At 32.4% G+C, this 24,333-nt stretch overlaps 1 protein-coding gene and 3 long non-coding RNA genes across 11 annotated transcripts; 2 read left to right on the forward strand and 2 right to left on the reverse strand.

The window, feature by feature from the left end:
• Positions 1-6,979: 6,979 nt before the first annotated feature.
• On the reverse strand, positions 6,980-7,461 carry LOC123919663. The gene is made up of 2 exons (XR_006813294.1): positions 7,297-7,461; positions 6,980-7,184 (listed from the first exon to the last, which is right to left on the reverse strand). It is a non-coding gene; the product is annotated as an uncharacterized LOC123919663 (long non-coding RNA).
• A 3,851-nt stretch (positions 7,462-11,312) lies between these two features.
• Positions 11,313-24,030, reverse strand: LOC123923191 (kinesin-like protein KIN-13A). 6 transcript variants are annotated; one of them, XM_045975862.1, is made up of 5 exons: positions 13,449-13,550; positions 12,730-12,934; positions 12,542-12,587; positions 12,056-12,238; positions 11,313-11,582 (listed from the first exon to the last, which is right to left on the reverse strand). In XM_045975862.1, exons 2-5 carry the CDS (start codon positions 12,741-12,743, stop codon positions 11,565-11,567), a joined length of 261 nt encoding a protein of 86 aa, XP_045831818.1. In that variant the 5' UTR covers positions 12,744-12,934; positions 13,449-13,550; the 3' UTR covers positions 11,313-11,564. The 6 variants fall into 6 exon arrangements, 1 of the variants encoding a protein (XP_045831818.1); XR_006814316.1 differs by lacking the exons at positions 11,313-11,582; positions 12,730-12,934; positions 13,449-13,550 and adding exons at positions 22,158-22,865; positions 23,313-23,362; positions 23,577-24,027 and having other exon boundaries at positions 12,057-12,238; XR_006814314.1 differs by lacking the exons at positions 11,313-11,582; positions 12,730-12,934; positions 13,449-13,550 and adding exons at positions 22,158-23,362; positions 23,577-24,030 and having other exon boundaries at positions 12,057-12,238.
• Positions 15,715-17,040, forward strand: LOC123923194. The gene is made up of 3 exons (XR_006814323.1): positions 15,715-15,769; positions 15,906-15,978; positions 16,341-17,040. It is a non-coding gene; the product is annotated as an uncharacterized LOC123923194 (long non-coding RNA).
• On the forward strand, positions 18,360-20,636 carry LOC123923193. 3 transcript variants are annotated; one of them, XR_006814321.1, is made up of 5 exons: positions 18,360-18,643; positions 19,485-19,535; positions 19,634-19,701; positions 19,923-20,044; positions 20,121-20,636. It is a non-coding gene; the product is annotated as an uncharacterized LOC123923193 (long non-coding RNA). The 3 variants fall into 3 exon arrangements; XR_006814320.1 differs by having other exon boundaries at positions 18,363-18,643; positions 19,918-20,044; XR_006814322.1 differs by having other exon boundaries at positions 18,365-18,643; positions 19,960-20,044.
• Positions 24,031-24,333: the final 303 nt, after the last annotated feature.

A 24,333-nucleotide genomic window follows, 5' to 3' on the forward strand; every position in this document is an offset into this window, starting at 1 on the left:
ACCTGAAGTGAATTCAGAACTTCTTTATAATTGATTAAGTTTAGTATATGTATTTGAATGGCTCACTTAATAATGATGATTACATGAAAATCATCTCACTTTATAATTATATGAAAATCCCAAAAGGATTTAATTTTCGTGAGACACATATATCAAACTATTGGAAAGGTGACTTAATAAACATGAATAAGTCTCCTTAAATACTCGAGCAATATATATGCATGTTGTATAATATTCTTGTTGAATATTTCCAAGTGAGAAATATGAAAATGACAATTTGTTCATTTTAAGAAAATATTTGCCAATGAATTTTTTTATCTATCTAGGTTGATGATAAAAATATCATCAAGAGACTCCTTAAGAGCTTGAAATATTGTCATTTCTTACAAAATAAGTATTTGAAGAATATTTTAGAGTTCGAGTAAATGATGAAGAACTAATTGGTCCTGAAGTACCACATTTTAATTCAATTGAGGCCAAATACATTATGGACCTATTATTTGTTGTCAATATATCATCAAGTATATATTTTGTTATTTTAGATATGCAGGTATTTGGTTTAATCCTCGTAAAGTTATATATCACAAACAAACTATACGTTCACATGAAGAAGTACAATTACTCGTGGAGATCTATGAAACAAACAACAATAACAATATTATGAAACAAAATGATGAGGAAAGTTGAGCACTATAGAAGATAAATTAAGAATGTAATTTGGTTGAAGTGTGTGATTCATCAGATACAAGAATTTGTGAGTTTTCTTCTAAAGGGTTCTTGCAACGATTCAACATGAAGATAATGTCGCACAAACTACATATTTGGAGAAGATTATATGATAAAGAAGATAAGACATGTCTTTCTACAAAATCAGCTTCAAGTAAAACTTTTGAGCAACTACTACAACTACATAAGATTATTTGATTTTCTTCGTCTCATATATAATTGTCTTTATGAGGGGGAGATATAAATATATTCTGCACTCTTTTTCCCTTAACCATGATTTTGTCCCACTGGGTTTTTCTTGATAAGGTTTTTAATGAGGCAGTTCACACACAAATGATTATGTACTCTTTTTCCTTCACTAGGATTTTTTCCAAATGGGTTTTCTCTAGTAAGGTTTTAACGAGGCATATCCTCGATGGACATCCAAGGGGGAGTGTTATGAATAATTTGGTGGATGTCCATTAAGCATTGACCCATTCCACTGGCCCATTATATTGTCCTATAAATAGGACTTGTATTGTCATGTAAAGACACACCTTGATGAGAATAATACAATCTCTATTCTTTCTCTCTTATCTTCTTCTCTCCTCTATACTTATATATTATTACTATTACTTATATTTTATAACAACGTGTTATTTGAATAACATTTTTTGACAACAAATGAGACAACTAAAGATATACAAGGCAATATGTTGACTTTGACAGTGTAGCACCAAAAAATTGATTTTAGAAAAAGGGGTACAACTAATTTAAAAATATCAAAAGTTCAAAACAGCGGAACAAAAAATACATATAATAATATATATAAGGGTGGCTTCTAGGGTGAGGGGTCAATTAAGTCCCTCACCGGTGAGGCATGAAAAAAAATACTATCAGATTAAATCAATGGTTTAGATTTATTTTAAATAAAAATGAGAATATCTGCATATCTTCACACACAATTTTTTCCCTATTTCTTCCTCTCTATTCTAATTTCTAACCTACCCTTTTCTCTTCCCCATATGATTCCTCTCCAAAATTTACATGAAGATGCAGAGATCTACTTGTATAGCTAACCCCAAACAAAACATAAAAGAAACATGAGCTTTATTCAATTTCACCATGACGTGTTTGTTTTTGCCGCTAATTAGCGTCACAAGTTTGTGTTGTGCAGAAACATGTTTTCCTTACTTTGATTGCTTAATCCAATTTATCAATTCACTCATCCACTCCAAAATATCATCAAATAATTAACCTCCTTTTCTAATTACAACTCAAATTCTTCATCAATTTGACGTATACATGTATGTCCCTCTGCTTTCGCTTTCACTAAAATCCAACCACCGCAAAATATTATACTAATCACCGTCATCACGATTTTTTTTATTTTCAGAGTCATCTTTGCACAGATTTTTGGTCGAAGGACAGAAATGGAAAAGAAACAGAGAAAATATTGTGTGCGAAAACATGTAGATGTTCTCATTTTTATTTACAACAAATCCAGACCAATGATTTAATCTAAAGGTATTTTTTTCATGCCTCACCGGTGAGGGACTTAATTGATCCCTCTCCTTAGAATCCACCATATATAAGGGTCTGTTTGGTAAAAATAAGCTATAAGCTAGCTGATAGCTGATAAACTAGCTGATAGCTGAAAAGCTAGCTTATAGTTGATAGCTGAAAAACTAGCTTATTGAAATTAAAGTGTTTGGTAAAATTAGCTTTTAAAGTGGCTATTAAATATAAAATTACATAATTGATAGTGGGTAGTTTTTTTTTTAGAGTGAGTAGTTATTAAATTAAAGGGTAAAAATAGAATAAAGTGTAAAAAGCTATAAGCTATAAGCTAAAACGCTACTTGAAATAGCATCTGGAAAAAAGCTTTAAGCTAGTATAAAAAGCTTGTTACCAAACACCTCTAATTTTTTGAAACAAGCTTATAAGCTCATATAATAAGCTATAAGCTAGCTTATTTGTGTTACCAAACACACCCTAAGCCTAAATTTTAAAAAGTGGAAGGAGAAATAAACGACCCGAGTAACATATTTATGTGCGTTTTTTAATATTGAAATGTTACGCATAATAGCTTTCATGTTGGAATAGTCGTAATCTCTCGATTGGGGGTAGAGTGACATTGATTAATTCAGTTTTGTCGAGCCTGCCTTTATATTTCTTCTCTTTTTACAAGGCACCTCGATGCATTATTAATTAGTTGGTGCGGATTCAAAGGAACTTTCTTTGGGGGGGTGGAGTTGAGGATAAAAAGCTTTGTTGGGTTAAATGGTCTCAGGTGTGCTTACCCAAAGATAAGGGCGGCCTGGGGGTTAGAGATTTAGAATTGTCCAATTTGGCTCTGCTGTGCAAGTGGAAGTGGCGGTGCATTTCGGAGACGGAGGCACTATGGTGTGATCTTTTGCAGTTCAGGTACGGACATATGCTTCCTAAATTTCTAAGTTGGGATACTGTTGTTACGGGTCCTAAGGATTCTCTTTGGTGGAGAGATGTGGCATGCGTAGGGGGGAAAGTCGGAGATTGTTGGTTCCCGTCACAAGTTAGTAGTGTGTTGGGTAATGGCAATTCAATTTTGTTTTGGAAGGAGAAATGGTATGGAGCGGCGCCGTTAAGGGATTTATTTCCGCGTTTATTTGATAAAGAACAGTTCAAAGATTGTATGGTGTCAGACTTATTTCAGCAAGGCAGCTACTTTTTGAATTGGAATTCGGCTTGGTTAACCTCTTTATCGCGTTCTGAACTGTTGGAAAAGGCAGAGTTAGACCAACTTTTGTTAGGAGTGGTGGTGCGTTCAGATATAGCAGACAGAAGGCGCTGGAATTCTGAAAGTTCAGGTATGTTTAGCGTAAAATATGTGTACCTCTTCTTGCAATCTAGGCTTGAACTGCTTATTACCGAACCGGGTTTATTGGATGCTATACATAAATTGTGGAAGAATGATATCCCTTCTAAGGTCGGTGTGTTTGGGTGGCGTTTACTCCTAGACAAATTACCTACCCGAGCGGCTTTAGCCTCAAAAGGTATTTTGTCTAATTATCACGATTTGACTTGCGTCTTCTGTTTCCAAGCCGTAGAGGACATCAATCATATTTTCTTTAGTTGTTATAAGGTTCTAGATGTTTGGAGGCAAGTATAAACTTGGATGGGTTTTGATCCGAAATACCAGGTAGAAGGATGGAAACATTTTTTGGCATTTGGTTCTCTTGTTAAATCTAAAAAAGGCATGAAGGTGAGACATTTAGTTTGGTTGGCAACAACTTGGTGCTTATGGCGTATGCGAAACAATATTTTGTTTAGAGGAGATGTTGCTGATTTTTCTGGTATGTTTGATCATATTAAGTTCATTTCTTGGCTTTGGTTTAGTGGTAGAGCGGGGCGAAATGCAGGATATGTGTATCCAAACTGGTGCATCAATCATCTATGTTGTTTACAAAGTATTTGAATTTCCCTAGCTTCTTTTTTGTATTGTAAGGATTGAGTACTCCTTGTACTTCTTATTAATACAATCATTTGATTATCAAAAAAAAAAAAAAAAACCAACCAAAAAAATGTGTCAAATGTATTATAAAAAAAACGTGTCAAATATAAAGGGCGCAAGAGTAATTTTGCCTATTATTTGAAGAATATCATTTTATAATTTACTAATTTTTTTTTTTACTTTTTGCATAAAAACAAAAATCTTATTATACAAAAAGTTTTATATTTACTTTCTTATTATTGCCTATTTTTTATATTTCTCCCTGTTAAACAAAAAGTTTATGTCACTCCCCCGATGCTGTCGTTTTATCATTGTTATCTATCGTAAGATTTATTACGCATTTCTTTCGGAAACACAATATAACTCATTCTCCTCTATAGCACGTTTGGTATTCAACTACAAGAAAACTGCAATGTAACTTCTAAAATTGTAGCTTCAGATTCTGTTAAAAAAAAAAAAACCCTAAATGTAGTTTTACCCCCTATTTTGAATAAATCAAAATTTTACTCCCTATTTTAAAATCCGGAATTTTACCTCCAATTTTAAAAGGGTCATGTTAACTTGTGCTCTAAGATACATGTTAAGCTACCTAAAATCCTGAATTTTATCCCCCTATTTTATAATTTTTTTGATTTTGCCCCCATCCCAAAATTCGGCACAAAATCTGCTTCCGAGCCTAAAATTCAAAGTTTCGCACAGAACTCAATTTTGATCAATAATTCACCAAATGAGTACCAAAATGACCGTAATCGAGTTAGATTTGCACATAATCAAACCCCACTAAATTTGGAGTTACAGAGAGACTAATTACCGTTTTTGTGAAGGTCTATCCAAATTAATTATCGTATGACCTACTACTGGTATTTTCGTCATGTTTCTCACCCTGTAGCTCCGTTTTGAATAGTATTTACATGTCTGGAAAGCTAACGAAATTAACCTTGTTCGAATTTCAATTTCATCGAATTTGGCGTTACGATGCGTTCGGTAGACGATGTTGAATTTGAAAGTCAGAAGCAGATTTCTGCAGAATTATTAATTGGACATGTCTGCACTAAATCGATAAATACTCTCCCTCTATAACTCCAAATCTAGTGGGCTTAATTCTATGGAAAGCTAAATCGATTACATCAGTTTGGTACCAGTTTGGTGAATTATATATTGATCAAAATTGAGTTCTGTGCGAAGCTTTGAAGTTGAGATTCAGAAGCAGATTTTGGGGTGGTGTGGGGGAGGTGTGGGGTGTAAATTTCCGGATTTTAAAATAGGGGGTAAAATTCTGATTTATTCAAAATAGGCGGGATAAAACTGCATTTAAGCAACAAAAAAAAAATTATAGCGTCAGACTATTTCTAATGCAAATAGCTCTGTTTATCGTCTATAAAATCTAACACAAATGTTTTTTTTTTTTTTGTAATTTATTTTTTAATTTAATTTTTAAGTAGCTATATACAAATTTGAATGCTAAATTTTTAAATTTTCTTTAAATATAGTCTATTAATTCTAAAGCTTTTATCCAATTTTTATTTCTCACTTCTTTTCTTTATAGTTCCCTCACTTATTATTTTCACATTTCCCCCACTTTTATTAAACATTCTCTCATTTCCTTCTTTCACATTTCCCTCACTTTTCCACACTATTAACATAATAATGTGGACAAAAAATCCTAAGCTCAATAAATTTTTCTCTGAGGCTCACATCTTATTATATAGGTTATAATTTTTCTCTCTTGTTTATAGTTTTCACTAAATTTTCTTAACGACTTCCATTTTGTGATATATAACGATATTGTCAAATGATGTAATTTTACCTACTATATAAATACATTTAAGGTAAAACCTACTTGATTTATACTTTTCTTTCTTCAGTTTTCATCTTCTGGTCATGCTAATCAATTAATTATTTTCTTTGTTTCACAAAACAAAAATAAAATAATGATTTTATTTGTTTTCATCCAATTTTCTTATTGGCCTTCATTATCTCTATATACTCATGCTGCCTTTTTCTCTGTTTTTTTTTTTATTAAAGTTATTGTTATAGGTGGCTGGGTTGGAAATAATGGGTGGTATGTCATGTTGATACTAAGCTCCAAAATTTAGTGAGAATAAGACAATCTAAATAATACTCTTTATTGCTTTAAGAAATGGTTATTATTATTAGAGAGATTATCAACTCGTATGATTTTGGTAAAAAAAAAGTAGTATTATTAATTCATGTGAATCTTGCTGTGCCTTTTGCTTTTAGAGAAGAGGAAGTGATTAATAATTTATTTTTCAATTGCACTTTCTCTTCACATGTGTGGAAGAAAATTTTTAAATGGTTGAATATGGATTTTATGCCATTTGAGGAAGGTTGAATTCATTTTTAACAACTTTGGAGAATTGTTGAAGAAGAAGAAGAAATATGCAAAAACTCGCCACTTAATATGGTTAGCTACCACGTGAAATTTATGACGTGCTAGTAATAATATCATGTTTAGAGGGGAAACAGTTAATTTGTCCTTTATTGTGGATCAAATTGTTTTTATTCCTTGATTTTGGTTGATAGGGTGTGTAGAAAATATTTCATCTTTTGTTTTTTCTTATTAGTTTAATACCTCATTAGTATGTCTTCAAAGCCCATAATGGTATAAGAGTTTTATACACCTTAAATTCTTTATAATTCAATTTTGATTATATATAAAAAAAATCATAACTACAACTTTCATGAAGTTGTAGGAAAAGAAAAATATACTATTCGGTGTCAGACAAAATAACTAAATGACACACCTCATAGAATGGAATATTCTATCATAAGATTTATTACCCATTTCTTTTGGTAACAGATATAATGCATTATCCTCTCTAGCACGTTTTTGTACTCTCTTGAGTCTCATATTCATGGAATCATAAAATAATTTGAGTCCATTCACATATGAAATTAATGCACTTATAACCATAAATCAAGTTCTCACTCTTCGGACAATCTGCATCTTCTTCACATTTAATTGCTGTAATATAATAAAAAATAATAAAGTAAATGTGACTAAAACATGATAAAAGAAATACATACGACATATGAAGTAAAGAAGGAAATTTGAAAAGGATGAAAAAATGACTTACGAGCTTTCATTGCGAAAAGAAATAAGGACATAAATAAAATCATTGCATAAATCAACTTGAGAGTTTTAGTCATATCTTTTCCTCTTTGCATGTAAAAAGTTGAATATGATTTGACCTCTTTATAGTGTATAAAGATCATTCTCTCCTTAAAAAAAAAAGTTTTTTTTATAACTTATGAAGTTGTAAAAAACCCTTCATAAAATTATAGTTATTATTAAATATATTTTTCTTACCGTGCATTTTATTAAATATATCTTAAGTAAATTAATGTGCTGTAATTGTCCTTTTAACATACATAATAAGGAGGTCACATTACAATCTTACTTATCATTAAAAGTCATTCTCTTTAAACTAATTCAGTACCTTTTAAACGTTTCGTGATGATGAAGGAAAACTTTTTCTTTCTATATGCAGTAGGCCAGTGGCCGAGATTTGAAGTTCGGACACTTCACTTATTCATGTTAAAAATGTGAAATTATAGACACTAGACTATATATAACCTAAAAAAAAATATTGTTGGATTAATAATGCACCATTGGATGTGAGAACATGTTTATGCACAAAGCATATTAATTGTAGGATCAATTTTGTTCTTGTTAATAAAGAAGAATGTGTCTGTGAGCTTAATTAGTTCAGTTGACAAATATATTGTATTATATATGCAGGGGACGGAGTTGAAACTCCGATCATCCTATTTATCTAACTTAGTTGACAAATATAGGGTATAGTTTCTAGTCACTGGGATATTTGAAAAAAAAAAGTGTGTTTAATATTGTTATTATTATTCAGAAAATAATTTGTCTTTAAATGTAAATCAAAAATGATTTTCGTAATGATGCATGGATCCAATGTTTAATTTTTGATTCTCAAGTATAATGTGATACTATCTCCGTCCCTAATTATAAGACCCTGTATGTTTGACCACTGCACGCATGTCAATGCACAATTTTGATCATTAATATCTTTAATTGTCTATTAGTTAAAATTTATAAAAATTTAATATTTTGAAAATACTCATCAAAACAAATTGAACAATATCTTATATGCTAAGACCATCTCCAATGGATGCTCTAATATTTACATTTATATATTATTAAAAAAATACGGTCAAAACAACGTAAATAAATAGTACATTTTTGACAAACAGAGTCTTATAATTAGGGACGGATGTAGTACTAATTTGTGCACCAAAACATTATATATATTATAATTTTTTTTTTTTTTTGGTCAGGTAGCCTAGTGGCTTGAAATTCCACCTTTAAAGATGGATAAGTGGAGTGTCCAGGGTTCGAACCCTGGCTCCTGCATATAAAATGCTGATGTCCCAACCAATTGAGCTAAGCTCATGGGGACTATATATTATAATTCTTATTTAATCACATTTCGGAATTTTGATTGATTTATAGAAAATAATATTTAGCCACTAAAATATTAAAGTTTTATAATTAATCATTCAATTGTTGTTGATATTCTTATTGGTCATTTGAGGTCAAATGTATTTAGGGGTCCTTAAAGTTTTCTGTTTGTAACAATTAGATCTTTTAAGATTTTAAGGTAATAGTTAGGTCTTTTAAATTTTTTAGGTAATAAATAAGTCGTTTATATTTTTAACTTTTTTGCACTATTATCCTTCCGGTTAACCTAGGGATGTCAACGAGGCGGATGTGCGGAGGAAGCTTCCTCATTCCCCGCCCTGAAGTGCCTGCGGAGGAATTCTTGCCTCCATCCCCGACCCACAGGAGAATATTTGTCTCCATTCCCGTCCCCACAGATCCCCCCGGTACCCGCGAAGATCCACGGACATCGAATATTAACAAATTTTTTATATTTTTCGATCAAAATTATGACAGTAGTATGACGTTATTTTTTTTTTTGTTTTATTTAAAAAATAAGTATTTTGCATCTTTCTTTTTTAAAAAATAAAAACAACATATAATGCATTCACAACAAAAAAATATTGCAATCTTACCAAAAAAAAAAAAAATTGCAAAAGCATTTAGCCACTAATAATCATACAAAACCTACTTGTCAAAATATTCCATAATGTATAGTAAAGTATGCATAATCATACAATAATCAGTTACTTTTTTATATTTTAAATAATAATATAGTTAAGTTTAGTAAAAAATATAGTTAAGTATATATGGAAGGATTCGGGGAATCCGCAGGGACAAATGTTTCGTCCCCGATCCCCGTCCCGAAGTGCCTGTGGGGGAGTTTTTGCCTCCATCCTCGTCCCCATGGGGAAAATATCTTTGTTTTCGGAGCTCCGAACAGGACAATCCCCGCGGGAATCCGCACTGACAGATACAAATTGACATTCCTAAGTTAACCTCTGTTACCTTGGTAATAATGTGGCCATTAACGTCGACTTCCACCATAATGGTATTTTGATGAAAATTGTTGGATATTTTGATCTTATAATTTATTTTAAAGTTATTTAAAATAATTTTAAAAGAATTAATGTTGTTATTATTATTATTATTAATGATGATTTGATAAAATGTGTTTTATACTTGGTCAAAGAAACGTTTATCTTTTAATCCCCATTATTTGGTATCAATCCTTATTAATAGGGCCTTGTGGTATTTGCAAATATAAGATGAAAACATAATGATATATGTATCAACGTGAAAAGCTATAATGAAAAAAAGGTTGATGAACGGTGGCTTAAGAAAAGTGGGTAGAATTGAAGCAAGCTATACTCACGTTTTAACAAACTAGATGGCTGCCCGTGCGTTGCACGGGTTCGGCGGAACACCATTTATATATCAATTATAGATGTTATAAGCTAAGGAAGTTAGTCATAAGCAAATATATAACAATCATGGATGCTATGAGCCAAGAAAGTTAGTCATAAGCATATGAAAATTAAGCAATTTAATTGCAAGATCACTACCAAAATGGCCTAGTGGAAAGAAACATAAGTGGTCTCACCTTGGTTAGCTTCAATAACTGAAATTTTATTCCTAAAAAAATAGTATTTGAGTAATGTACACATGTTTTGATGACCATAAAATTAGTAACCAATTAGTCAATTAAGTAGAATTTGAATTTCAATTATCAGCGAAAGAGGCGCAGCTTACAAAGAGATGGAGATGGAATTGTATTGTATTGTTTGGCAGATTAAAAAACAAAAAACCGTAAAATAGTAATAGTCACCAAGAGTCATGCACTATTTAGGCGTCATTAACATGATTGTATAAGTTACAATTACTCCCTCCGTCCCAAAAAGAATGACCCAGTTGACCGAAACACGCATGCCAATGCATAACTTTGGCGACTAATATCTTTAATTGTATAATAGTAAAAATTATAAAAAATTGATATTTTGAAAATACTCATCGAGACGAATCTAACAACATCTTATATGTTAATATTTATTTTTATTTATTAGTAGAAAAATATGGTCAAAACAATATATATGAATAGTGCATATATTCAAAATGGGTCATTCTTTTTGGGACGGAGGGAGTAGAATTTTTATATTTCCAAAGTAATTGAAATAATGGTGATAGATAAGTGCATGTTCTTGGATTGGTTGAAATAGGCATAGGATATCATGATACTTAGGTAGATAGCATTTAGATATTAAGTCACTCTAAGTCATTTGATTGGATGGCCGTTCATGCATTGCAAGTAGGATGAGTAAATGAAGAAGCTTCAACTTGATGTATGATGCAACTCGATTGGGGGAAAGGTCATGTTTGTAGTGAAATGGAAAAGGTCTTTTTAGCTATGTGCAAAAAATAATGAACACATATATAAAAGCTAGCAACTTTATAAGGGGTTTACATCTATTAGATAACTCTCCATTGATTTCTTAATCGCTACATAAATAAGAAATCTCGATACGGATATGCATCTATAGCGAAAAATGTAAGATGATATTACACAAAACTATTATTCAGTAAGTGCGAACTACATGATGGCAGTCGAGAGTAGTTCACCTTAAGCGGAAAACATTTAAAAACTCTATACGCAGAGCACATGAATCATAGATCTCTAAATCAGAATGATAAAAAAATTACGAACATATATTGATACTCGGAGAACGGATGGAATTTTTTTTTGGAACCTCTCTCAATGGCCAGAATTATGAACATACATCGAGATTCAGAGATCGAATATGATTACATAAAGTTGGTCTTCAGCGGAGAAAAATTCAGTAGCTCTTACGCAGCGCACATAAATTACAAACATCTACAGTAGAAAGATAAAAAAAATTACGAATCTATGAAGCGCGCATGAATTCGTATCTAGATTGATCAAAATCCACCCTTTATATGCAAAAAACACAATCTCAGCAAATGTTAGAAAATAAATGAGATTATGAAAGAACATAGTTTTGATAATTACTATTTACTGGAAATATTTGAAATACTTCTTATTGTTGATAATTGAAGGCTCTATATTACTTACTATATAATGCTGCATAAAATGAAGTAAAATGTAGTAAATCTGCATAATGATGTTTCTGTATTACACCATCAACTGATGATGAGTTTAGTGAAACTCTTCTGCTAGTTAGGGAAACAATGGTGATAAGGGTGACAATAGTAGTTGTGGTTCTTTTATTTTTTGTTATAGAGCCAAATAAAGGAAGAAGTCAAACTTCCAATATTTACTTCATACTACTATCAATGTATATGGAATCCCATTACGTAGCACATTGAGAATAATCTTTCTATGCTATATATTTAACACATAAAGTGTGAAGCTATGCAAGTATATAGGTGTCTATAAAATTTTGACATACCACAACTTTAATCATAGCGACGTTATTCTCCCTTGTACTATTCTCTTTTTCATTCATAGGTAATTTAATTGATGCATCAACATCTGCTTTTTCCAGCTTGCTGTTAATGGGATAGAAATCATCTCCAAATACTCTTGCATCTCCAGGCATGGGTGATGGTTCCAAAGGTTCTGAAATCATATGCTGATAAGAGAGGGGAAATTAGAGCAACATATGAGACCACATGCTGACTATTACTGCAAGAAATTTAAGCTGAATGCAGGACTATAAGGGATCATAGAGAATAGACATGCAATTTGAGAAGGAAATAATGCAGATCCAACATTGGTGTGTAATTGCTGGTTATATAACCTAATTTTTCACAAGTGTGAACTATAATTGTAGTATAAGATGGTATAAATGGTTTTAAAACTTTTCAGGACAAACTGCCCATACTACTTGTTAACCTTATTTGATACACATAATGACTTTCAGGAATATACATACCTCTTTATGAATATGAACTTCCTCAGGAAAACTGGGTTTCTCATCCCTGAAAAGAAAAATTATTGACGCACAATTTAAGATGAGCTCAGATACATCATTGACCTCAAGCTTACATGTAATTCTACTATTGAAGACAACTCAACAAAATTTAAGCAATGGAATAGCTTATTTGATCTCAGAGAACATACCAATCAGGTTGCATGAATAATGCAAATGTCGAACGCTCAACACCAGAAGTTTAGAGAGTTCAAATTCATATTATGTTCTTTCTAGCACATGATCAATGTATCAATCTCAATATCTCATTATCAAATGAAAAGCAATTATTTCAGACTTCAAAACTCAAGAAAGTTGTGATTTTAAATGCACAGTAGCTCCAATGTCTCCTAAACTCTTAAACAAAAGAAATAATTTGCAATCAGTTTCTTAATTAGCTAAGGCAAACTAATTATGACATAAACTCTTGCAACATGTTGAGATAAAGTCTGCTAGCATTAAATTCTAATTAGTTGATAGGTGACTAACGTCGGTGTATGCATTTACACTCATTCACTCGCTAAAAAACACTACAATAGTGTAAATCCACTTGGAATAAAAGCCGATCACAATAGTTAAATACACAAACTGAACCTAAACCTAAATTAGTCCTTCAACAAAAAAATCTAATGATTAGTCAAACATAAAAATCATGTGGTTGGCACATGAAGATGTTTTTGAGAGCAAAATACAAAGCTTAATTATACAACACTAAACTAAAACTATTATTTATAATTATTCAAAACAAAAACTTAAGTTGGATTTGTTCAAAATTGCTTAATAATTCAAAATCTTAGATAGTCAAACATAAAAGTTAAAGTTATTATGCGCAAAAGCCACAATTATAGATAGTTGGAAAATATATACTCACCCACTACCTACATGAGCTCCACCACGTTGAAAACACAAACTTAGAGACCAACACACATGCTTGATTTCCAACTTAAGTGCACTCACACTATGGACAATGAGCAGGGACGGAGCCACTTGATAGGTTGTGTGGGCATGTGCCTTCACAAAGTTTTGAAAAAAAATTAAGTAGTATATAGAATAGGATACATATATATCTAGGTAACTATAAATTTTTCATAAATGTGAACCAGACCACCCAAAAAAAAAAAAACCCCAACTCAACACAAGATAATAGTCTATATATATACACATAGGGTCTTGTTAAACGGTATCCCTTTATCCATTTGTTGTAAAAATTTATCGCATCGTTACCCTTTCAAGTAATCTCCTCTAACATATTGTCGTTTTCATCAAAATATCTACTATGGTGAAAGTCAATGTTAATGGTCACGGTGCAACAAAGCAAGGAGGTTAACTAGAAGGGTAACAATACAACAAATTAGAAACTTAAAAAACCTATTTGTTACCTAAAAAACTTAAGGATAACTGTTACCTAAGAAACGTAAATGACATAACTTTTACAAACGTAAAACTTAAAGATCCTTAAATTTGTGTTAGTAATAATGAAAACTCTATTGTTACCGAGAAATTTTTTAATTGATAATGAGAAAATTATCAACTATTTTAGAATATAAAACATGTAGAAAACAATTTATGATATATTAAGTTATAAACGGGGCTTAAAAAATGAAATGTTTTTTTTTTTTTTTGACAATAACAAAATGATATTCATTCATTCAAATTGATAGATTACATCAAAAACAACCACATAATCAGCATCGCTAAAAACGTAAAGGATGAATCTGCGAACAACACTCACAGCATCCGAGTTAATAGCATACAACGGCAAAATGCCTACAACAAATAATATGATAAAGTTAAAGTCACCGAAGTATCCATGCCTCCGGATCTGCAGCGTTGAAGCCCAAATCATTGGTTGAATCTGTAATTGACTGAAGCCGGTCTTTTCAATAGAAATCGAATGAACACCGCACAATACGGGACAACAAAAACGTCGCACAAGACGACGAACAACACAACGCCGCACTCAGACGACGAAATCACAAAAAAGAAAATACAAAAGAAAAACTTGATCAATGTGAAGATCACTTATTTAAATAAAGAAGAAAAGGAAAAACAATTATGAGGGGTGATTTTGGGTCAAAAATTGACCCTAAAACCACCCCTCCTTGATAGATCAAGAAGAAAAAAACTAGGTTAAAGTGGGGAGCGGCGGCTATGAAGAAAAGGAGAAGAAAACCTACATATGTTGTATTAAAACTAGCTAGACTGGCAAATGTTATTTACATATATATATTTTTTGGTACGTAATGTTATTTACATATTTAATTCGACAAATTTATATATAATGCCCCCACTATTCAATAGTTCTGGCTCCGTCACTGACAATGAGCCTATAGGATGGTTACAAAAAAGGGAATCTGATGCATCACAAAAGCCTAAACACCATGAAAAGATAAGTCATTTAGAATATATCATGATTGATCTTTTAAATCAAAAGTATCTAATAATGTCAATTAGAATATGACCACAAACCATAAACACTATGTTACTGTCAAAAACATGACATTATTGATTTTCACCTCATCATCAATCTTAGGAAATTCATATCACACATTCAGGAACATTTTGAAAAATAAAGGTTAAGGTTAAGCAAAATTCTATACCTTATAAGACAATTACATTAACAGACACTACAAGAATTCCTTGCATTTCCGACAAACATTTCCTACCAAAATTGTATTTGTAGGTGAACAGTACCGGTTCTGAACATTTTCCTAAGTGGCACGCCTTTTGAGGAACGTTTCCTACGACCATTTTTGTAGGAAATGTCTTTGACCGTTGAATAAATGTTTCCTACAAACGTTTTCGTCGGAATTGTTTTATTTTATATAGAAATTAAAATCGAAAAACATTTCCTACCAACATTTCGTCGGAAATGTTTTATTTTAAAAAGAAATTAAATTGGCAGAACATTTCCTACCAACATTTCGTCGGAAATGTTTTATTTTAAAATAAAAAAAAATTCCAACGCAACACAATCATCATCAATGATGCTCCAACCACCCTTTACCAATAATATTGAATTGTGCAACAGGAGAGTACATCATTTCTTTCTTCTTCACCAAATTTCAACAAACACACCATTTCTTTCTTCTTCACTTCCATCTCATATTTTTTTCTTTAAATTTTATATCTATCTACTATTCTCTAATTTTGTGTGCACCGACATCTATTTTGCAATGAGATTATTATACGGTTCGTTTTGTCTTTTTTTTGTGCATATTTTTTTTGGTACGTGTTTTGTCAATTTATTTTATTTACATAGTTAGTTATTATATAATGTTGTATATTATTTTTATTAATCTTAATTTAATTTATTCTTTTTTTGTAGTGTGATTGTTGTTGTGTTGCTGCTGTTGTTGTTGCTTTTTGTGGCTTTTTGTCATCATATTACATTATTTGAGGTTAGTTTGTCTAATTTATTTGAAATTGTTAGGATAAAAAAAATATTATCATTATTCATAAAAATATTAGTTGATAAAGAAGTGGAGTTAAAAAAAATTAATATAAATGTTTTTTTATTATAAAAAAATTAATATAAATGTTATTATACTATATATAGTTTTGGATAAAAAAAAAATATTAGTGAGAGATGATATACGCAGGAGATGTTTAGTAAAAAAAATTATGATTATTAAAAAATATTAGTAAAAATATTAGTTTTGGATAAAAAAAAATATTAGTAAAAAATATCATCATTATTGTTTGATGTTTAGTAAAAAATATTATCATTATTGTTTTGAATTAATGTCAATGATATACGCAGGAGATTGATCAATATATGTCTCATCGGAGTTGGATGTATGATAGAAAATATCCGGGTGGTAGGATAGTTAAAGCGCGTTTTAAGGATGGAGTTGAAGAATTTGTTACTTACGCGATGTCGCGAGATATTGTTAAAAGTGAGGGAGGGATAAGATGTCCGTGTATTAAATGTATGTGTGGGTCGATTGAGAGCAAATCATCAATTTCGGAAGAAAAAGAATTTGTTTAAGTTAGACACAACAGAAACTGATTGATGGTCCGCCTCCTAAGATAACATCATACGATGTATTTCATAAAGTCAGTGGACTTGGACTATTGAAATTTCCAGATGTTGGCCACAGGATCAGATATGATGGATACGGGGAAGAGCACAATTGGACTAAAAGAAGTATTTTTTGGGACCTCCCTTACTGGAAAGACAATTTACTGAGACATAATCTTGATGTCATGCATATTGAAAAGAATTTTTGTGACAATATACTACACACGGTGATGGATGTGTCCGGTAAAACAAAAGATAACGAGAAGGCTAGGTGGGATTTGCCATTGTCGATGGTTAAAAGAATTGAGAATGCCGGACGGATATTCTTCGAACTTGGCAAGGTGTGCCGACGTCAACACAGGAAGATTGCGGGGAATGAAAAGTCACGATTCACATGTTTTAATGGAACGGTTACTTCCAATTGCATTTTGTTCATTGCCAAACCATGTCTTAAATCCATTGTCTGGAGTTAGTCAATTTTTTAAAGATTTGTGTGCTTCAACTCTGAGGAAGGATGAACTTGTTAAAATGGATCAGAATATTCCTGTAATTCTCTGTAAATTGGAGCAAGTTTTTCCCCCAGGTTTCTTTGATTCGATGGAACATGTGTCGGTGCATCTCGCATACGAGGCTATGCTTGGTGGACCTGTTCAATATAGGTGGATGTATCCTTTTGAAAGATTAATGGGTGAATATAAGCGAACGGTGAAAAACAAAGCAAGGGTTGAGGGGTCAATATGTGCATCCTACTTGCATCGGGAAACATCTCATTTTTGCTCTCATTATTTCACCCACTTGATGTTGACCCCAAAAAGTACGCGGAATGAAGTTATTGATGAATGTGAAAGGAGCATGTGGATCTTATCTGTCTTTCGTCCTTCTGGATGTCTTTCTGGGGCACAGAAAAAATATTGGATGAACGATGCAGAGATGCAGTCAGCGGCAGTTCATGTGATGATTAATTGCAATGAAGTTGGACCATACCTTGAGTATTTTCAAAGATTAAATGTTGGTGACATATTTACATATTTTCCAAAATGGTTTAAGGATCAATTGGAAAAAGTTGTATCGTCTCCACAAATTGACCATTTGAGAGCATTAGCTAATGGTCCTCGTAGGATGGCCTAATAATGGAACAAAAATTGATCCAAAACACAAAAATGTTGATATACGAATGGATAGACGATATAACTCATTTGATCCGTTCATCTTGGCAAGTAAATGTTCTCAAGTGTATTATGTACCTTATCCTTCTCATCACCGAGCTAAACGAGGGTGGTGTTCTGCTACCAAGACAAAACTAAGAGGTCAAATTGAAACAAAAGTTCCGGATATTGAAGTGCCTTACCAAGATGATGAAATGTCACATGTTCCGGATGTGATTGAAGTAGATCCGATTACAAATTTGGTTGATAAAGATGTTGATGGTCCTCAAATTGATGCTCAAGTGTTAATAGAATTGTTAAACAACAATGAGGATGATGCAAATAACTCCGAAGACAATGAGGAAGATAGACATATAGATAAAGAAGACAATGAAAATGGTATATTTTGTATTGATGAATAAGACTTGATGTAACTATTTTAGTGAAATGCTTAAATTTAGATTTCATTAAATCCATCGCACTCTTTTTCTCTTTTATAATTTTTATGTTGTTTTTTTTTTTATAATATTTTTATCTAATTTTTTTCCCACATTCATTTTCACAATTCCCTCACTTTTTTTTATGGCCAAAAACAATTCCCTCACTTTTACTTAAAATTTTTTCATTTGTTCCATATTTCCCTCACTTTCACCGTATAATCCAAAAGGGGAACAAAAAAACCCTAACCTAATTTACTCCAATCTCTCTCAACTCACTCTCCGTCTCTCTCAACTCTCGATCTCTCTCAACTCACTCTCGGTGATCTCTCTCAACCCACTCTCCGTCTCTCTCAACTCTCGATCTCTCTCAACTCACTCTCGGTCTCTCTGAACTCTCGATCTCTCTCAACTCACTCTCGGTCTCTCCCAACTCAATCCGTCGAAGGTTCTTGAATCGGTAAGGTTCTTGAAGATTTATGTTCTATATTTATAGGATTGTGTTTTTTTTTTTATGGTTTGTGAAGATTTGTGGTTTATGTTCTATATTTGTGGTTTCTCTTTTATGATTTGTGTTTATTCTAATTAGGATTTGATTCAGGATTTGGGAATGTATTTTGTCAGTATGTAATTTGATGAAATTACCTAGATTTGAATGTGTTTTTCCATTAGATTTGATTTTGTCAGTATGCTTCATTTACAGGATAATTTATGTTGGTGAGTTGAATCACTTGGTTTTAGATGAATGTTTAATGCTTGTTGATGCCTCAATGAGAGGGTGCATGAGCAAACACATTGCACACTTCGATTTCAAAGTGAGGCAGTTTAGAAGCACTTTCATTTTTAAAGATGAAAGTGAAGTGAATTGGCTATGACTCACCCTTTTTTTTATAGTAGTTAGAGTCTGAATCAGTTATGACTGCATGTAAATAATGAATCTTGATAAGTTATGACTCACCCTTCTTAAACTTTTGTCACTTGCATTGTCTTCTCCCAATTCTATGAATCTTGATAATATATCATTTTTTATCTGTTTTCAATAAGATATGAGTTATATGTTAATCTGTATGCAAATGCAGCTACGGTAAGCTACTCAATCTCTTTCCATTTGATGTGTCTGTGGGCTATGCCTTGAGTAATAATCAGCATATAGTCTACTAAAGTGTAGTGTTATTCTTGTTACTTTAGTTTGAGGAATGTCTCGTAATAACTTAGATCGTTTAACATGTTTAATTTAATATTTTTTTGGCTGAAATTATGTCAATATTTTAGTGATTGAGTCCTTCCATATGTATCTCCAGGGTGAAGCAGGTTACCATGATATGATAGAATGTGTGGAAACCCTTGCAAAGGTATGTATTATTTATTGTGTTTAATTGACTGATCTTCCTTATAGTGCTTCATGTTGAAATGGTTTATGCGTCTTGATTGAAAACGTTCATAATTTCAGCTACTGGAGTGAAGGCAGAAGAAATATTAGTTGAATCTACCGGTGTAATTGGTCAAAGGATAAAGAAGGTATATGTAGAGATTCTGTTCATTGAGTTTTATATCCTATGTGCTTGTATTCTCTATGATTACATTCTGTAATATTCACAAGATTCTGGACAAGCCACTTGAGAAATATTCAAACAAGCTTAATTGTTTAATTACTGCTAAACTCACTTCTTTGTATGTGTGCTTATAAGCAGCTTTTATATAATTAGTTAATTATTTGTTTATTGTATTGTGCAGAGAAGTGAGCGCGTTAAAGGAAATGTTAGCTTCTTCGTCCAGGAATGCTCCAATTGACGAAACTAATCCTCACGAGGACTCAACTAATTCTAATAATGGGGACACAAACGCAAATTAGATAACAAAGGTATTACTCTTGATTTTTTAAGCTTACTCTTTTTGCCTCCCATATCTCATTTTCTCTCTTTTTATTGATGTTGCAGCAACTCTGTACAGTTTAGGGACTGATTTTGCGTAACTCGGATGGCGAAACAGTCTGAAGTGCATGCAAAAGAGAAGACTTTATGTTGATCTGCTTATGGCTGAAGCGCTGGGTGGGGTTTTGTTGGCTGAAGCGCTGAAGACTTTCTATTCATTTTGATGCTGCTAATGTGGTAAACTGTATTTATAGAAAATCTAGCTTTGCTGCTATTAATTTAATTGTCAAGGATTGTAGGAAGTTAATGACTAGGTTGACAAATGTATATGTTTTGTTTGTTGGTAGAACACAAATTCTGGTGCTCACAATATGGCCTCTTTGACTAGTATTATAGGTAATAGAATTTGGGTAATAGTATTATGGGTACAATTTGGCCTCTTTCTGTTTCTGTAGTTGTTTGCTGTTCCGTGTAACATTAATGGCTGTGTTTCAGCTTGTTCTTAATGAATTATGTTTAACCTCAAAAAAATGTTGTGTATCATATTGCTACTTTGGTTGATTATATTGTTTTGGGATGCAATGGTTTTGTAATTGGCTTAATAATGAATTATGTGAGGGTATAAAATAAATGAATTTTCAGGTTTAAAGGGATTGTGGATATTTTTGACGAGGTAAAAGTTATCTCGTGGAAGTGGAGTGTGGATAGATTGAAAATAGCCCCGTGTCTTTTTTACGAATGGTTGTGGGAGCCCGGAATTTGTTTCAATAGTGGTTAGTGTTTCAGTTTTGGAGTGGGGCGCTGTTTTTGCTTTCCGTGTTTCCGTGTTTCTGTTTTTTAGTTCCTTTGCTGGGCTGTTTGTTTCTTTTTTTTTTTTTTTCTGGTTTGGCAGGCTGCCTCCCTTTTGGTTTTGAGGTGGGTGCTTTAGTTCTCCTTGAGGTGAAGCCCCTCCTCTGCTTGTACTTCTTGCTTGTTCTCTTTAGTTCTCCTTTAGTTCCTCCTGCTGTATCTGTTAGTAATTGGAATTGGAGTTAGTTTTCAGCAGAGAAAATCTGAGTTTGTAATTGGCTGCCCTCATGAGTTAATTTTTAGGTATTGTGCAAAGGCTTAATTTTTAGTTTCTTTGTAATTTGACTTGTTGTGTAGTGGATTTTGCACACCTTGTGCTCAATTCACTCCTTATGTAGACCTTTGTAATTAATTTGATACCTTGTGTAGTGGATTTATACAAAATGAAATTTTGGGCGCCAAAATATTTCTTAATGAAGCAGAGCGAAAGTTCGAATTTTCAGTTTTTGAAAATTTGTATTTTTGGAGCCAAATTTGAATTTATTTGGCGCAAAATTCAAATTTAGTTTTGGTGCAGTTTTTAAAACCTAATTTTAATTCAATTTAAAAAAACCTGAAGCTATTTTTTTTTTAAATATTAAATACAGTACCTACCAGATTTTCGTAGGTAATGTTCTGACTGAAAAGTTCTTACGGAAATACATTTCCTACCAAATTTTGTAGGTAATGTTCTGACAAAAGTGGTCCCCTTACACAAATACATTTCCTACCAAATTTCGTAGGTAATGTTCTGACTGAAAGTGGTCCCCTGACACAAATACATTTCCTACAAAGTTCGTAGGAAATGTTGTCGGAATAGTCAGCTTTTTCCCTACAAATCTGTTGGTAGGAAATGTCGTCGGAAATGCTACAATTCCTACGAAAATTGGCACTATTCCCACGAAAATTTTTGTAGGAAAGGCAGAGGATTCTTGTAGTGAGAGCAATGCAACCATTCTTTCATTTGTTGGCTAGCCTACAACCACAAGACAATTACATTACCTTACATTAGCTAATTAAATAGTTGCAAACATATTAAATGTGAGTCAATCATTTAACTATATAGCCAATTCTATATCTATTGATCTATTCTTGAATGCATACAACAAAGTTTAAACAAATCATAAGTATATCCAGAAAAATTATGTCACCAAGGACAACAAAATTAAAAGGATCTACATGCATCTAAGTGATCTAAGTGTTGCATAAGAAGCAAAGAGGTAACATGAGGAAAATTATACAATATGATATTTGTTCAACATGATATAGGTTCACCTCTAGCAACCAAAATTGTCACTCCTATTTCATTCCTAACTCTTCATTCCTTAAAGTGTAGTTGCACAGCCCCGTGAATTCATTGATGTCATAATTGCCCATTCAGTTATGAAAGAAACCATCAGTGCCCACTTTTTCTGTTATAGTCTTCAAAACCTGTTATAGTATAAACCAATTTCTAAAAAAGAAATCATTCAAAAAGAATATTGAGCGCTATAGTATAAAACAATCTCTGAAAATTACCTTAAGAAGGGGCAAAATGAGACGATAAAAAGGGAAAACAATAACATTTACAAACTAAAAAAGGAACAAAATAAAAAATAAGGAACAAAACTCAATATGGAATAAGTCCAGTATGAGTAAAACCAAGGCCCTGTAAAAACACCAACCATCAAGTTAGTTATGAATTCAAAACAATTTTGAATTTCTTACCTTCTAATATAATGAGAATCATAAACAATTGAAGAAAATAAATTTCTAACCTTTTTCTACACACCAAACATATCATAAAGGAATAGATTTGTTACCTTTTTCCACACACCTAGCAGATTTGAAATAAATTTCTCACCATTGAATTGACATCAAAATGCACAGTCTACTTTTTATCTCCGCACCAGATGCTTCTTGGCTGTTCTAGTATCTTTGATACTCCTCCAAATTACTTCGTGATTAGTTACCTTAATCTTATCACACTTTGATTCTAGTTACCTTGTTGCAATTCCAACACCAACAACACATACACAATAAAAATCAGCAAGGATGGAGTTTGTTTGAAGGTGTTTTATTTAACCATTCTCAACAAATCATCTTTTAACTATTACAATAAAAGAGATTATTTATTATTTACTATGACCAAGAAATTGTTTCATACTTATTAAAACACTAAAAATTGTTTCAAACTTTTAAATTTGTCATTGTTCCATCAATCAAACTTATTAAATCTGTCATCATTCATAATCAAGAAGATAATAACATGATAAAACTTCTATTGTTCGTAACCTAAGTAGAATGTATTTTTAATCTAAATAACTATAACTCAAATTGATGGGATGAGGCTTCTATTTCTTTGCAAGACGATGATGAACAAATCAGCAAGAATGATACAGGAAAAATAGAAGGAAAACCAGCAAAGAAACAGAAAAACATAAACCAAACCTAAAACTGAGAACCCAAAAATTGAAACTGAGCTTCCTCTTTCATAAAGCCTGCAAAAAACCAACATATAAAACTAATTAGAGAGATGAATATTCACAAATTGAGAAAGATGAAATCTAGAAGATGAATTTCGAGATACATCACCATCCACCATAACCACCACACATCACCACCACCTCCAATCTTCAACCATCCTCACCAACAACAAAAAAAAGCAACAGAAAAAAAAAGCAAATAAATAAAGTATAGAAAGTAAGATCGAACCAGAGGAAAGAAGGAGAAAGAAGCTCCTTCACCGCCGTCACCGCCGTGTTACCGCAAAACGCCACCGGAACTCTTTATCTCAGTCGGAACTCTCTCTTCCTCGGCCGAAACTCTCTGTTTTCCGCCGGGAAATCTTCTCTCACTCGGCCACTCCCTCACAAGTGGTGGTGGTGGTGGTTGTGACTGTGAAGGACAAGATGGAAAGGGCGAGAGAAAGAGTTTGAGAATGTTGTGGAATTCTTTCTTAACAAATAGATGAAATCTGTGAACCAAATCTGTGTCCTCATTCACTTAGTTTACTTGCTTAAGTGGGTTTACTTGCTGCCATATTGTGTTTAGTGGAGCTCTCCAATTGGTGCAAGGAGAGGTCAAATAGAATTGATGCATACTGAATCATTGCAACCATATAGAAGCTTCTAGTTGCCAACATTCAAATATGTCAAGTGCTAATTGGATGAAGACTACCATATGTTGGCAAGATATAATTGGAGATGATTCAAATGTGGTGAGTAGCAATTGGCCAGATGGATTAGAGTTGGTTGGGCATGATATCACAGATGACATAAGATATTAGGGTTTTGAAAGGGGAATTAGGGTTTGGGTTGGCAAAGTCCACCAACTTTTAGGATAATAGGATAGGATAGGATAGGATAGGATAGGATAGGATAGGATAGGATAGGATAGGATAATTATCCTCTCCTCTTTTGTTTTCATATGTGACCTAAATTAGAGAAATTATTTTAATCTTTATGAGAAA

The sequence above is a fragment of the Trifolium pratense genome, linkage group LG4 (assembly GCF_020283565.1).
Source record: "Trifolium pratense cultivar HEN17-A07 linkage group LG4, ARS_RC_1.1, whole genome shotgun sequence".
Classification (NCBI taxonomy): Eukaryota; Viridiplantae; Streptophyta; class Magnoliopsida; order Fabales; family Fabaceae; genus Trifolium; species Trifolium pratense.